Below are 15085 nucleotides of genomic sequence, written 5' to 3' on the forward strand. Positions count from 1 at the left end.
TGCAAACTCCCTCTTTTCCATCCTTTTACCCCTAGCACTTAGCACAGTGCCTGGCATACAGTAGGTGCACAGTAAATGCTTATTTTATTTTTTTTAAACCCTTAACTTCTGTGTATTGGCTCTTAGATAGAAGAGTGGTAAGGGTGGGCAATGGGGGTCAAGTGACTTGCCCAGGGTCACACAGCTGGGAAGTGTCTGGGGCCAGCTTTGAACCCAGGACCTCCTGTCTGTAGGCCTGACTCTCAATCCACTGAGCTACCCAGCTGCCCCCAGTAAATGCTTATTAACAATTTCCCAGTGCTCTAGACAGTTCTCTTAAGTCTGTAAATCGCAGAGAGGAGACTGACTTGCATTTGGGGGGAGAGCTTCCTTGTGTGGGAGCACCTTAAATGAACAAGCCTCTCCTATTTTTATAGATGAAGAAACTGAGGTTCAAATGACTACCATGAGAAGCAGGACTTGAACTCAGGTCTTTCTGAATCTGAGCCCTAACCCTCACATCCCCCACATTCGTGTGGCTGTCTCTCAAAAAAGAAAACTTCTAAAAGAAAGCAAGTGTTTGCTCTTTCATTTCTGTTCACACTTTGAAAAACTCCAGGCGCCAGTGAGGGATGGAAGGGAAAACTTCCCGCCTTTACTAGCCCCTTCACCCTCCCGGCTTTGGCAGAGTAAATAAAGGGGAGGGGGGTGAGAGAGGGAGGTGGGATGGGGAGGCTGAGTCAAGCCCGAGCCTCTCCTCTCAGCCCCTCCCTTGCTCGGAATGGAGATAGGATCCATTTCCTCAACCCGTTTACCAGAAGCCTCTCCGTTGGCCGGGCTCTCCCCTTCTGGGGCATTTGTTTGGTTTGTAATCATTGGCTCAGAGTTGCGGTTCTGTTGACCTGTTGCCATCTGCTTGTCTCCACAGGGAGAGCAGAGGGGAGAACCAAGAGGCGAAGCCCATCGGGAGCCTCTAGCGGGACTGGCTCTCGCACAGACCCTTGGGGAGCCTGGCACCTTCCTGTCCTCGCAAAGGTGAGTCTGGCCCCCGCAAACCTGGCAGGGATTTCTCAAGCCCCAGGTAGAGGGGCTAAGAAACTTTCCCAGCATCCTCTAGGCAGGGTTGGCAAACCTTTTCCCAGTTCCAGTGCCCAGAGGGCAAATTCAAGCTATCTGGGAGCTCCCTCCCCCCCATTACCGCAGAGATTTGAGGGAGAAAGGGCTTGCTTTGGGTGGCTGGACAGAGGAGTGGGGTGTGCAAAAAAAGTCCTTGGGTGATGGGCAGAGGGGGAACGGGGTTCCCCGAGTGCCACAGCTTCCCTAGCAAGGCTCTAGGGAAACAAGAAATCAAGATCACTGTATTTTAGAGATCAGGACACTGGCTCTGGAGGCAGGTTCTAGGTTCAAATCCCACCTGTGTAAACTTGGGGAAACACTTAACCTCCATGGGCTTTGGTGTTCTTAGACGGAAAGTTGAGGGGAGGAGAGGGTGTTGGACCAGGTGCCTTCAGGTCTATTCTAAGTCTAAGCTGATGGTTTTATGATTTAGTGCTTAGATATCCTCTTCTACCGCTGGGAGACTTACAATGACTTATCCAAGGTCCCACAACAAGGAACAAAGTTAGAATCCTCACCCTGTCCAATCTCCACCTGTGATCCTTCTTGTGTGGCTTTGGGCAAGTCCCTTAATAATATAATAGCTAACATTTATATAGTGTCTGTTATATGCCTGGCATTGTACCAATTTTAATTGTTATGTCGATTAATCCCTTTGAGGGAGGTGCTGCTTGTAATCATTGTTCAGTGGTGTCTGACTCTCTGTGGCCCCCATTAGGAGTTTTCTTGGCAAAGATCCTGAAGTGGTTTGTCATTTCCTTCTCCAACTCATTTTTACAAATGAGGAAACTGAGTCAAACAATGGTTAAGTGACTTGCCCATGGTCATATAGCTAGTCAGTATCTGAGACCAGATTTGAACTCATGAAGATGAGTCTTCCAGATGCTAGACCTGGCTCTCTACTTTGTATGCTACCAATGTGCTATCATCTCCATTTTATAAATGATGAAACTGAGGTAAGCACGGTGAAGTGACTTGCCCAGGGTCATGCAACTAGCAAGTGTCTAAGACCAGATTTGAATTTGCCTGGCTTTCTGTCTACTATGCCATGTATGTGCTATCATCACAATTTTATAGCTGAGGAAACTGAGGCAGCAGCAAAGTGACTTCTTCAGGGTCACACAGCTAGTGACACACAATATTGGAGGCTGGATTTGAATTCAGGTCTTCAAGATGCTAGGCTTGGAGCTCTATCCACCATATCCCCTGACTGCCCCTCACTAATCCTCAGTTTCCTCATCTGTAAAATGAAGGGCAGGGAGCAGCTGGGTAGCTCAGTGGATTGAGAGCCAGGCCTAGAGACGGGAGGTCCTGGGTTCAAAGCTGGCCTCAGACACTTCCCAGCTGTGTGACCCTGGGCAAGTCACTTGACCCCCACTGCCCACCCTTACCACTCTTCCACCTAGGAGCCAATACACAGAAGTTAAGGGTTTAAAAAAATAAAATAAAATAAAAATCTGGTAAAAAAAAAAATGAAGGGCAATGGCTGTTTTCCATGCCTACAATGAACTCCCTCTTCACCTCAACCTCTAGAATTAGTTGAAAATTCAGCTTGAATTTCATCCTCTCCCAGAATTCCTTCTTGATTCCCTCCCTTCCACCCCAAGCTATTGGTGCTGAAATTTCCCCTCATAAATTTTGTTTCTTTTGTTTCTCTTTCCTGAACTTCTCTGTGGCTGTTGTGATTTTCCCCTGTGGAATATCAGCTCTTTGAGGACCAGGCGTCCTTTCATTTCTGCCTTTGGATCCTGCGAGCAGGCTTCTTCCCCTTTTTGGGGCCCCAGGTTCCTTATAGACCCCTTCTCAAAACAGCTTTTATGTGTCTGAAGTAAAATAGAAACCAATTCTGTGGAAATAATGAAGGAACCTCAAGTCCTTGGACCCCCTGAGCTCTATCCATGGCCCTTTCCTTAGACTGGGAGCTCCTGGAGGGCAGAGGCTGCCTTTCCTTTCCTTTCCTTTCCTTTCCTTTCCTTTCCTTTCCTTTCCTTAATCCTTTCCTTCAGTGTTAGAATCTATACTAAGTAATGGTTCCAAGGCAGAAGAGTGGAAAGGACTAGGTAATAGGTGTTAAGTGACTTGTCCAGGGTCTCACAGCTGGGAAGCATCTGAGGCCAGGTCTGAACCCGGGATCTCCCAGGGGTCTGCTTTTCTTGGTATCTTCAGCACTTAGCATCTTGCCAGGCAGTGGTCAGTCTTTTTTTTTTTTTTTTAATTATTTTTTTTTAAACCCTTGTACTTTGCTGTATTGTCTCATAGGTGGAAGATTGGTAAGGGTGGGCAATGGGGGTCAAGTGACTTGCCCAGGGTCACACAGCTGGGAAGTATCTGAGGTCAGATTTGAACCTAGGACCTCCTGTCTCTAGGCCTGATTCTCACTCCACTGAGCTACCCAGCTGCCCCCAGGCAGTGGTCAGTCTTAACAAATAATAGGTGTTGTTCATCACTGCTCTCCCCACTAAGGTCCCTTCTAGCCTTAAATCTGTGTTTTCTGTTGCTCCTTGAAAGCGACATTCAGAAATGTAAAGTGACTTGTCCAGGGTCACATAGTTTGTTGTTAGCAGAACAGGATGCCTGAATGATTTCTACTGGAAAAATGAGCCCCGTGATAGCCTTTATTGTGTTGTGGAGGGTCGGGGGCATGTTCTCCCTGAGCAGAGGTCAGTCTAAGAAGAGTAATTTATGTAGATTAAGCCACAAGTATATCACGGTTTCAGATTTGCTGCATCATCCCTTTGGAATGAGCTTTGGTCAGTGGCCTTATTTCCCAGTCCTTTATTTGGATTTTTTTTTTTTTTTGCCCCATTGGGTGGGTAATGAGTGGGATTAAGCACTTACTTCACTAGGGGAATTCCCAAGGGGATTTTTGGAAAAGGAAAAGTACTTTTGTAATATGAGTAGTTCCAGCCTTTTTATAGAGATCTGCAGGATGCTAGAGCTGGAAGGGCCCCTAGAACAGAGAACTTCAGAGCTGGGAGGAACCTTAGAACCCTAAACAGAACAGAAAATGTCAGAGGGGAGAAGGGCTTTAGAACACAGGACATCAGAGCTAGGAGGGCTTTTAGAAGAGAGAATGTCAGAGCTGAGAGGAACCTTAGAACCCCAAAACAGAACAGAAAATGTCAGAGGGGAGAAGGGCTTTAGAACACAGGACATCAGAGCTAGGAGGGCCTTTAGAAGAGAGAATGTCAGAGCTGAGAGGAACCTTAGAACCCCAAAACAGAACAGAAAATGTCAGAGGGGAGAAGGGCTTTAGAACACAGGACATCAGAGCTAGGAGGGCCTTTAGAAGAGAGAATGTCAGAGCTGAGAGGAACCTTAGAACCCCAAAACAGAACAGAAAATGTCAGAGGGGAGAAGGGCTTTAGAACACAGGACATCAGAGCTAGGAGGGCCTTTAGAAGAGAGAATGTCAGAATGGAAGGGTCCTTAGAATAGAGAATGCCACAGCTGAGAGGAACCTTAGAACACACAATGTCAGAACTGGGAGGACCTTGCCGAAGAGATCATCATCAAGGCCAGCCCTTTCATTTTAGAAAGGAGGATACCAAGGTCCAAAGTTGGCCAGTGGTTTTGCCCCTGGTCCCTCATGTGGTTAGTGGTAGAGCTAGACTTGGAGCCCAGAATCTCCCGATTCCCAGACACTAGTTTGTTCCATTGCTCTTGCCCCTTGGCAACATTTGGACTGTTTTTTTCAATTTGGGTTCTGTGGTCATCATTCAGTTTCCAGGGCGATGGCTTCTCTTTTAGAGTGAGAGAAGGGGCCTGGAAGTCCAAAGATTTAGCTGTAGCCAGCAGCATGACTCTCCCTTCCCATCCTCCCCCCACCAGTAGCTGGCCAGGGTAGGGACCCAGGTGAGAAAGACGACGCTTCAGGAAGGGCCCCGCACGGGAACCTGTGAGCTTACAATTGTCAGGGCACTAGGCAGAGGATTTCAGCTGAAATAACTGAGTGATGGAGATAATGTCTGGGTCTTGCCCGTTAGCTTCCTCTTTTTCTGCGTCCCTTGCTCATTGCTGACCCTGGAGGTCAGTTATCTGACTTCTTTCTGCCTCATTCTTGCTACATGATCTTGGGCAAGTCTTTTTTCCTCCATGCCTCAGTTTACTTCCCCTATTCCTAGTAGGTATAAGGTAATTTGGGGTGGGGGAGGAGGAGGCGCTGACAGCTGGTGTGGACGGGGAAAGACGTCATGTAGAAGATAGCGCTTGAGGTGAACTCTGAAGGATTTTAGGAAGTACAAAGGGGGGAGCGTTCCAGGTATGGGGGACGCTCAGTCCAGAAGCAGAGAGGGAAGCGCAGAAATCCTATCCGAGGCCACTTTGGTTAGACTATAGAGTAATTGTTACCCCCATTAGCACAAGGGCTACAGAAGACAGAAACTGTAGTTTTTACTTTCTTTCTTATCTCTGGCACTTAGCACAGTACCAGACACATAGTAAGAGCTTAGTAAAAGCTTATTAGGGGCCACTAGGTAACTCAGTGTTTAGAACTCTAGGCCTGGAGATGGGAGGTCCTGGATTCAAATTTGACCTCAGATACTACTTGTCTGTGTGACCCTGGGCAAGTCACTTAACCCCCATTGCCTAGCCCTTACCACTCTTCTGCTTAGAACCAATACTTAGTATTGATTCTAAGACAGAAGGTAAGGGTTTAATTTTTAAATTTTATTATTATTATTATAAATATAAATTATTAATGATAAATTATTATCTTATTCGTTGGCCAATTTATTGTAGAGAAAGGAGCTCATGGGAAAGTATCTGCTTGGTTTCGCTCTTTTCTTTTGAAAACAAACACTTCTTTCTGCATTTGTCCTTTTATCATCCATATTTACTGATGTGGCTCTCCCCCACCCTTCCGCCCCCTCAGTCTCTATCATCTCTTACAACAAACTAAAAAAATGGGGGGGGGGGAACAGTTCAGCAAAACTAACTAACATTTGAGCAATTCCAGTATTACGGGCAATGTTCCGTATCCATGGACCCCCACCTCTGCCAAGTGCTGTGAGGTGGGCAGGTGGCACGAAGGGAGATGCTTGGCTCTGCCTTTATGCCACTCTTGGGGGCCATCAACCACCCTCTTCAGAGATCAGGAGACCTTCTTCCATTATATGAGAATTTATTGGTCAAAGAGGAAGAAGGACATTTAGACTTCTGTAGAAGACACTTTAGAAGAGGGTTCTTTATAGGGGGTACATGCATATGTTTTGGTGGGCTCTCTGAACTTGGGCAGGGGAAAGCAGATCTTTGTTTTCACTGACATTAGTAGTTCCTTCAGTTATTATTAGTTTTTTTTTTTAACCCTTAACTTCTGTGTATTGGCTCATAGGTGGAAGAGTGGTAAGGGTGGGCAATGGGGGTCAAGTGACTTGCCCAGGGTCACCCAGCTGGGAAGTGTCTGAAGCCAGATTTGAACTCAGGACCTCCTGTCTCTAGGCCTGGCTCTCAATCCACTGAGCTACCCAGCTGCCCCTAGTTATTATTAGTTTTATTAAAAGTCATACCTCCTGTCTTGGAATCAATTCTAAGTATTGGTTCCAAGGGAGAAGAGCAGTAAAGGGCTGGGCAGCTGAGATTCCTTCTATGATTATTTTTTTTTTAAGTGTTGTTTTTGTTTTTTTTTAATCTTTACCTTCCACCTTGGAATCAATACTGTGTATTGGTTCCAAGGCAGAAGATTGGTCAAGGCTAGACAATGGGGATGAAGTGACTTGCCCAGGGTCACACAGCTTGGGAGTATCTGAGGCCAGATTTGAACCAAGAACCTCCTATCTCTGGGCCTGGCTCTCCATCCACTGAGCCATCCAGCTGCCCCTTCCTTCTTTTATTTTTAAACATCATTCAAGAGAGGGCCACACTGTAGATTGCCAAAGGGTCCATGACACAAAGAAGGTTGAGAACTCCGGCTTTAGAGGTCACCAAGTTAATTTAATTCAATCCAACATGCATTTATTAAGCTCCTACTGTGTGTGGGCTAGGCATTGCACTATTTGTTAAGTACTAAGACTGGGACTGAGTTCCTCTATATCAGAAAGCTTAATCCCTCTCGTCGCTTCTCTACCCATCTTCCCCTTGGTCGGTGCTTAGGGAAGGGACAGGTGAAAGAAGCAGGACCAGGAGGACATCGTACACTGTACCAGCAGTACGGTGAGATGATCAGCTGTGACAGACTTGGCTACTCTCAGCGATGCAACGATCCAGGACAGTTCTGAGGGACTTAGAAGGCTCTCCATTTCCAGAGAAAGAACTGTGGGAGTCACAATGTGGTTGAAAGCAGACGATTTGTTTATTTGGGTTTATATTTGGGGGTTTTGGTTTTATAAGATTACTCGCTTACAAAAATGAATAATATAGAAATATATGTTTTGTGTGATAAGACATGTATAACCCAGATTAAATCACCTGCCAGATGCAGAAGGGGAAGGGAAGGAGGGAGACAATGTGGATCATATAACTTTGGAAAACGTGGAAATCTGTTACTACATGTAATTGGTAAAAAAAACTGTAAAAGAGAAAGGAACAGGAGAAAGGGGGGATAGGAAGGGGCACCGAGCTATTGCCCCTCCACCTCCTCGTCCTTTCCCCCCATCTCTCTTTATCTCCACCTCTGTAGCTGAGTGGAGTCGCCATATCTGCCTGCACCCCATCCCTTGGTTCTCTGCAGGTTCCCCCTCTAGAGATGCTTCTGCCTTGGAGGGAAAGAAAAACCTGCAAGGTCAGTGAGGAGAGAAGCAGAGAGGAGAAAGGGAAAAAAAACCCATCAGGCCCAGAATAGCCAGGAGAAACAACAGTAGCAGCTGCCAGATGGCAAACACAGGGCACAGACTCAGTACACATTCCCTAGGCTGCCCAGGCGCTGGGGGACTGAGGGGCTTCTCCCCACCAGAGCTTCAGCACCTTGGAGAGAGGAAGCTGGGTGAGCTGTTAATGGCAACAGGGTCTCCAGAGACATTCAGAATGGAGCTGGCTAGCCCCAAGCTGGTCCTGTTTGCTTTTTGTTGATATTTTTGGGTTTTACGGATCACCTGCATTTTCTAATTGGGCCCTCCACCTCCCTACCCACCCCTTATAGTCCAGGGACTGATGTGTAATTTCATTAATAGAGGGGGCTCTTGCAGGAAAATAATCCCTTCTTCTAAGACAATTTATAATCTCAGAGAATTGCCTTGAGGATTCAGAAGACAAGTGACTTGCAGAACTTGAACTCAAGTCATCTTGGCTTAAAGACTGGATCACATCTCTTCTATTAATGAATATCAGGGGCAGCTGGGTAGCTTAGTGGATTGAGAGTCAGGCCTAGAGACAGGAGGTCCTGGGTTCAAATCTGGCCTCAGACACTTCTCAGCTGTGTGACCCTGGGCAAGTCACTTGACCCCCATTGCCCACCCTTACCACTCTTCCACCTAGAAGCCAATACATAGAAGTTAAGGGTTCAAAAAATAAATAAATAAATAAAATTGGGGAAAAAATTCTATTAACGAATATCTCAGGGCAGGTAGGTGACACAGTGGATAGAGCACCAGATCAGGAGTCAGGAGGTCCTCAGACGCTTCCTCGCTGGGTGATTCTGGGCAAGTCACTTAACTCTGTTTGCCTGTCTCTTGCCCTTCTGAATGAGAGTTGTTACTAGGGTAGAAAATAAGGGTCACCCCCTCCCCACGTACTCTCCAGGCCAGTGACACTGGTCTCCTTGTTCTTCCCCGAACAAAACACTACATCACCAACTCCAGGCATTTTCCCATACCTGGAATGCCCTCCCTTCTCCTCTCCACCTCTTGGCTTCCTTCAAATTCCAGCTAAACCCCCACCTTCCACGGGAAGCCTTTCCAAATTCCCCTTTTTGGTGATGCCTCCTCCATTGATTATCTTCCATTAATCTTGTCTATATCTCGTTCGTACCTAATTGAGCGTGTTGTCTCCATTCGTTGGGAGCTCTTTGAGGGCAGGGTCTGTCTTTTGGCTTTCTTTGTATCCCAGGCACTTAGCACAGTGCTCATAGTAGGTGCCTAATAAATGTTTATTGACCACACCAACCACAGTTAGACTGTATATGCAATATTCCCTACCCAGAGTCCTCTACCTCTGGAAAGAGAGGAAGGAGGTTCTCACTAGTATTTCTAGCTCTCTTCCTCTAATTCCTGTCTGGTGACTTCTCAAGGATATTGTAAGGGGGATCTTTGCTCAGGAGATAGCGGGGTACAGTGGAGAGAATTTGGAGTCAGCAGACCTGGGTTTGAATCCCAGCAATGCTGTTTATTACCTGTGGATCCCTGGGTAAGTCATCTGCCTTTGGCCCCAGTTCCCTCCTTGGTAAAGTGAGGGGGTTGGATTTAAGATCTCTACTATCTCCAAAGATCTGTGAGACTATGAAATAGGGAGCCATCTCAGCTTTGAGGAGCTGTGACTTCCTTCCTTATCTGATACATCCCTGAACCCATCTGGTTTTCATTCCTGAACTTGGCCCCCCTCTCAGCTCATTTTCAACTCCTCCCCCTACCTTGCTTCCTCTCTCTGCAACACCCCTCCCTCCAACACACTTTAAGATGAATATGGAATAGGACAGACTAAGTGGTTTAGTGGATAGAGTGCCAGCCTAGAGATGGGAGGATCTGGGTTTGGCATCAGACATTTCCTAGCTGTGTGACCCTGGGCAAGTCACTTAGCACCCCTATTGCCTAGCCTTTACTAATCTTCTGCTTTGGAACTGATTCTTAGTATTGATTCTAAGATCAAAGGTAAGGATTTGAAAAAATGAATATAGAATAAAAATGAAAGACACTTGAAACTTGAAAAGGGTGTCATGGGGTCACTAAAAATGAGATATGCTCTGAGAAGCTTCAAATTTGGAGCCAACAAAGAAGCATTTATTAAGCACTGACTAGATGCTAAGCGCTGTGCTAAGTGTTGGGGATACCTTTCATGCATTCCTCGACAAATATTTATTAAGTATATACTCTATGCTAAGGGCTAGGGATATTTTTATTCCTTCCTTCAAATGCTTATTAAACACCTACTGTTTATTGTTATTATATAAGGCTCTAGAGCAGTGGTGGTGAACCTTTTGTTGGGGCAGGTGATGTGAGAAATGTCCTCAGTTGCTCATGGAGAGGGGACAGGGAACAGCCCAGCTCCGTGTCTCTCTGGCTTTCTAGTAATGAATTCTGGTGAACTCTGTGCTGGGGTGATGGTGCCCCCCTCTGGCACACATGCCATAGGTTCACCACCACACCTCTAGAAAATATAAAGACAAATTTGAAACAGTCTTTCCCCTTAAGGAATTTCTATTCTAATAGGGGAGACAACTCTCATGAATAGGAATGGATAAAATACACATGAAGCAGTTAGAAGGTAACCTTGGATAAGGGAAGACCCAAGAAGGACCTCATGCAGAAGGTGGCCCTTGAGCTAAACCTGGAAAGAAACCAAGAGGTTTTAAGGGGTGGAGAGAGGGAGGGAGTGCATTCCAGGCATGAGGGACAGTTAAGGCAAAGGTACAGTGATGGGAGATTGGAAAGTCACATGTGAAGAACAGTAAGAAAGTCAGTTTGGTTGGACTATAACGTGTGTGAAGTGGAAGAATATGTGATAAATCTAAAAAGGTAGGATAGGTCCAACAGAGAAATTTATATTTGATCTTGGAGGTAATAGGGAACCTTGGGGTTTATTGAATAGGGGAATAAGGAGATCAGACCTTTGCTTTAGGAAAGTAACTGGTAGCTATGTGGAATATAGATGGGAGTGGAGAGAGACTTGAAGCAGGAAGACCAATCAGAAGGCTGTTATAATTGTCTAGGTAAAAGGTACGGTAGTACTATGAGGGGAGAGGAGGGCAGACTGAAGAGATATAAGGAGAGAAAGAAAAAACAAGATTTGGCAACTCATTGGAGAGGTTCGTATCCCAGTACTACTTCCTTGTGTGACCTTGGGCAAATCAATTTAATCTCTTAAGGACTCAGTTTCCTCTTCTGTAAAATGAAAGACTTGGAGTAGATGGCCACTAAGGTCCCTTCTAGTTCCAGATCTAGAAGCCTCTCTCTAGGCTTCTCTTTTCCCATCTGTGGAGGGCTTCATTCCATTGGGGTTACTCCCCCTCACGCCCACTGCTACAGCCACACTAGTCTACTTTCCGATAATTGTACATTCCATCCATCTCTCACCTCTGGGTTGCTCTGTGCCTGGAATGCTCTCCCTATTCATATTCTTTCCCTGCCTTTTTCCCTCCCCCCTCCCAGAGCCGACAAGCAATTCCACTGGGTTATACATGTATTCTCACTCAATACTTATTTCCATATTATTCATTTTTGTAATAGAGTCATCTTTTACAACCAAACCCCCAAATTCTATACCCATATAAAATCTGATAAATCCAATGTTTTCCTTCTTTGTTCCTGCTCCCACAGTTCTTTCTCTGGATGTGGATAGCATCTTTCTCATAAGTCCCTCAGAATTGTCCTGGGTCATTGCATTGCTGCTAGTAGAGAAGTCTGTTATGTTCGATTGTACCACAGCGTATCAGTCTCTGTGTACAAAGTTCTCCTGGTTCTGCTCCTTTCACTCCGCATCAGTTCATGGAGATCTTTCCAGCTTGTAAGGAAATCAAGCAGTTTATTATTCCTTTGAGCACAATAGTATTCCATCACCATCATATACCACAATTTGTCTAGCCATTCCCCAACTGAAGGGCATCCCCTCATTTTCCAATTTTTTGCCACCACAAAGAGTGCGACTATAAATATTTTTGTACATTTTTCATTATTATCTCTTTGGGGTACAAACCTAGGAGTAGTGGTATGGCTAGATCAAAGGGCAGGTAGTCTTTTAAAGCTCTTTGGGCATAATTCCAAATGGCCTTCTAAAATGGTTGGATCAATTCACAACTCTACCAGCAGTGCTTTAGTGTCCCAATTTTGCCACATCCTGTGGGGGACTTTAGAACAGAGAATGTGAGACCTGGAGGGACCTTTAGAACCCAAAATGTCATTGCTGAAGCATCCTTTGCGTTGTCTCAGCTGCTCCTTGGTTCCTATGTCTTTTTGCCTTGGGTTGCATCTGGGTTGGTGTGCCTTAAGTTACCCCCCGGCTGCTGTGCTGCCACCGGCAGAGTCCTGGCTTTGGAATCAGAATGTGGGCAAATTCTATCTCTACTCTTGACTCCCTGTGAGATCCTTGAACAAGTTACTTCCCATCTCTGGGCCTCTGTTTCCTCCTCTGTGAAATGCTGAATCCCAGCCCCCTGAGCCCTTTGCCGCTGCTGCTGTGTGGTAGGCTCCTGCTCATGCCTGTCACCGACTTGGCTGGGTGGCAGCACCCAGGATGTGGCCCCCGCTGTGGCTCTCCTCTCTGCCTTTTGTAAATATGAGCTTTGCCCCAGGCTGAGCTGGAGCCTGGCTCGCTCCTAAAGGTAGCCCTGGGAGTGGAGGGGATTTCCCAGATGACAAGGTGGTTATAAATAAGCCATAGAACAGGAAATGCTTGGTGCTGCCTTCTATTAGAAGCACCTGACTGTGATCTTCTCTCCTCTCTATCTCCTCCTGTCCTCCTGCTCCCCAGGGCTCCAGGTCTGAAGATGCTGAGGATTGTCATCTGTGCCATCTCCATCCTGGGGTCCGTCTTATCTCATGACCCCCAGGGCCACGTCTCTGTCATCCTCCTGGGAGCCACGGGGGACCTGGCCAAAAAATACCTGTGGCAGGGCCTTTTCCAGCTCTACCTGGATGAGGCAGCCAACGGCCACAGCTTTCGCTTCCACGGGGCAGCCCTGAATCCCCCCGAGCAGGGGTGGCAGCTCATGACCCAGGCGCTGGACAAGCTCTCCTGCCCCTTGGACGTGCTGCCCGAGTCCTGCGCAGAGCTCAAGGGGCAGTTTCTGAAATTGAGCCAATACTGGCAGCTGCAGACAGCTGAGGACTACTCGACCCTAAGCCAGGACATTGAGAGCCGGCTCCAGCAGGAGGGGCGTCGGGAGGCCGGGAGGATCTTCTACTTTTCTGTTCCTGCCTTCGCCTATGCAGGGATCGCCCAGCACATTAACAGCAGCTGTCGGCCAGGGCCAGGAGCCTGGCTGCGTGTGGTCCTCGAGAAGCCCTTTGGCCATGACCGCCGCTCGGCCCAGGAGCTCTCCAAGGAACTTGGCACCTTCTTCCGAGAGGAGGAGATGTATCGTGTGGACCACTACCTTGGCAAGCAGGTAAGACCCGAGCAGTGACCTGCAGGGATTAGCTCTTTCCTGGCCAGGCTGCTTGGCCACTGTCTCTGGGCCTAGTCAGAGCTGGTTTGGGTGAGAGTGTGACTTCTAACAAATCCTTCCTCCAACCTTTAAAACAGTGATTCCCAAAGTGGGCGCCACCGCCCCCTGGTGGGTACTACAGTGATCCGGGGAGCGGTGATGGCCACAGGTGCATTTATCTTTCCTATTAATTGCTATTAAAATTTTAAAAAAAATTAATTTCCAGGGGGCTAAGTGATATTTTTTCTGGAAAGGGGGTGGTAGGCCAAAAAAGTTTGGAAACCACTGCTTTAAAATCTTCCGATAATCTTACTTGCCTTCTCAGTGGATAGGGGGAAGGATTAGAGAGATAGAGGGAGAGAATTTGGAACTCAAAATTTTAAAAAAGAATGTTAAAAACAAAAATGTAGGTATTTGTATTTAAATATAATGTATATGTTTTATATAGTACGTGTTGTCCATATCTTATGGACATATGATACATATTATACATATGATATATGCAATCTAATAGCTATATTATAGGATACATATCATATAATACACATATATTGAATATATGTAATCTAATAGATATATGTATCATATATGTATATTATATAATATTACACATAATATATATATAATAGAATGGATTTATTATACGTATTTTATACTACTATATATTGTATAAGTAATATATATACATACACATATGTATGTATGTATATCTATCTATATCTGTCTGTCTAATTATCCATTTATCCACCTATACCTCCACTCATATATCCATCTTAATTACTCAGCTATCCAACCATCCATCCATCCGTCTATCTGTCTGTTTCTCTATCTATGTCTATATCTATTTCTACCTTCTGATACATCCCTAACAACAGAGACTCCCCCTCCCCACCCCCTTTATATCCTCAGGTCAGAGCACAATGGCTGGTAGAAAGGATCATAGACCTAGAGAGGGAAGGAACCTTACAGGCTACTTATTCATCCCCCTCATTTCACAGCTGAGGAAATTGAGGTGAGGAGGCAGCCTTAGGGTTCCCTATAGCAGAGATTGGGAGCTGGCTTTGGAGCTAGGAAGACCTCCATTCAATTACTACCTCTGGCACATACTGTCTCTATGAACCTGGGCAATGAAGATGGCAGGGCTTAGAGTCAGGAAGATCGGAGTTCAAATCCAGCTTCAGACCTTACCGGACCGGGACAAATCATTTAATGTCTGTCAGCCCCAGTTTAATCAACTGTAAAATGGGGACGATAACAGATCCTACTTCCCAGGGTTTTTTTGAAGATTGAATGAGATAATAATTTCAAAGGGCACACATTGCCTGGCACATAGTAGATGCTTAACAAAGACTTTTTTCTTCCCCATCCTCTTTAACTTCTCAATGTGCTAGGCAACTCTCTCAAATAGTGAGGTACAGAGAGCAAGGATGCCCATTATCGTCTCAATTATATAATATTGTGCTAGAAATACTAGCTTTAGACATTAGAGAAGAAAAAGAAATTGGAAGAATTAAAGTAGGCAATAAGGAAACTAAACTATCTCTCTGAGGATGATATATTTGTAGAATTAGAGAATCCTAGAAAATCAACTAAAAATCCCAATTGAAATAATAAGTTTAGGGGGCAGCTGGGTAGCTCAGTGGAGTGAGAGTCAGGCCTAGAGACAGGAGGTCCTCGGTTCAAACCCAGCCTCAGCCACTTCCCAGCTGTGTGACCCTGGGCAAGTCACTTGACCCCCATTGCCCACCCTTACCACTCTTC

The 15085-nt window shown here is 45.9% G+C and overlaps 1 protein-coding gene across 1 annotated transcript in view; it reads left to right on the forward strand.

Annotated features, from left to right (window-relative positions):
- Positions 1 to 948: 948 nt before the first annotated feature.
- Positions 949 to 15085, forward strand: part of H6PD (hexose-6-phosphate dehydrogenase/glucose 1-dehydrogenase) — an 87581-nt gene continuing 73444 nt past the window's right edge. Inside the window, exons 1-2 of the mRNA XM_044668666.1 lie at positions 949 to 1014; positions 12649 to 13285. Coding sequence (XP_044524601.1) covers positions 12665 to 13285 — 621 coding nt within the window. The 5' untranslated portion in view covers positions 949 to 1014; positions 12649 to 12664. The remainder of the gene's footprint in view (positions 1015 to 12648; positions 13286 to 15085) is intronic.

This window comes from Gracilinanus agilis, chromosome 3, assembly GCF_016433145.1.
Source record: "Gracilinanus agilis isolate LMUSP501 chromosome 3, AgileGrace, whole genome shotgun sequence".
In the NCBI taxonomy this organism is placed as follows: Eukaryota; Metazoa; Chordata; class Mammalia; order Didelphimorphia; family Didelphidae; genus Gracilinanus; species Gracilinanus agilis.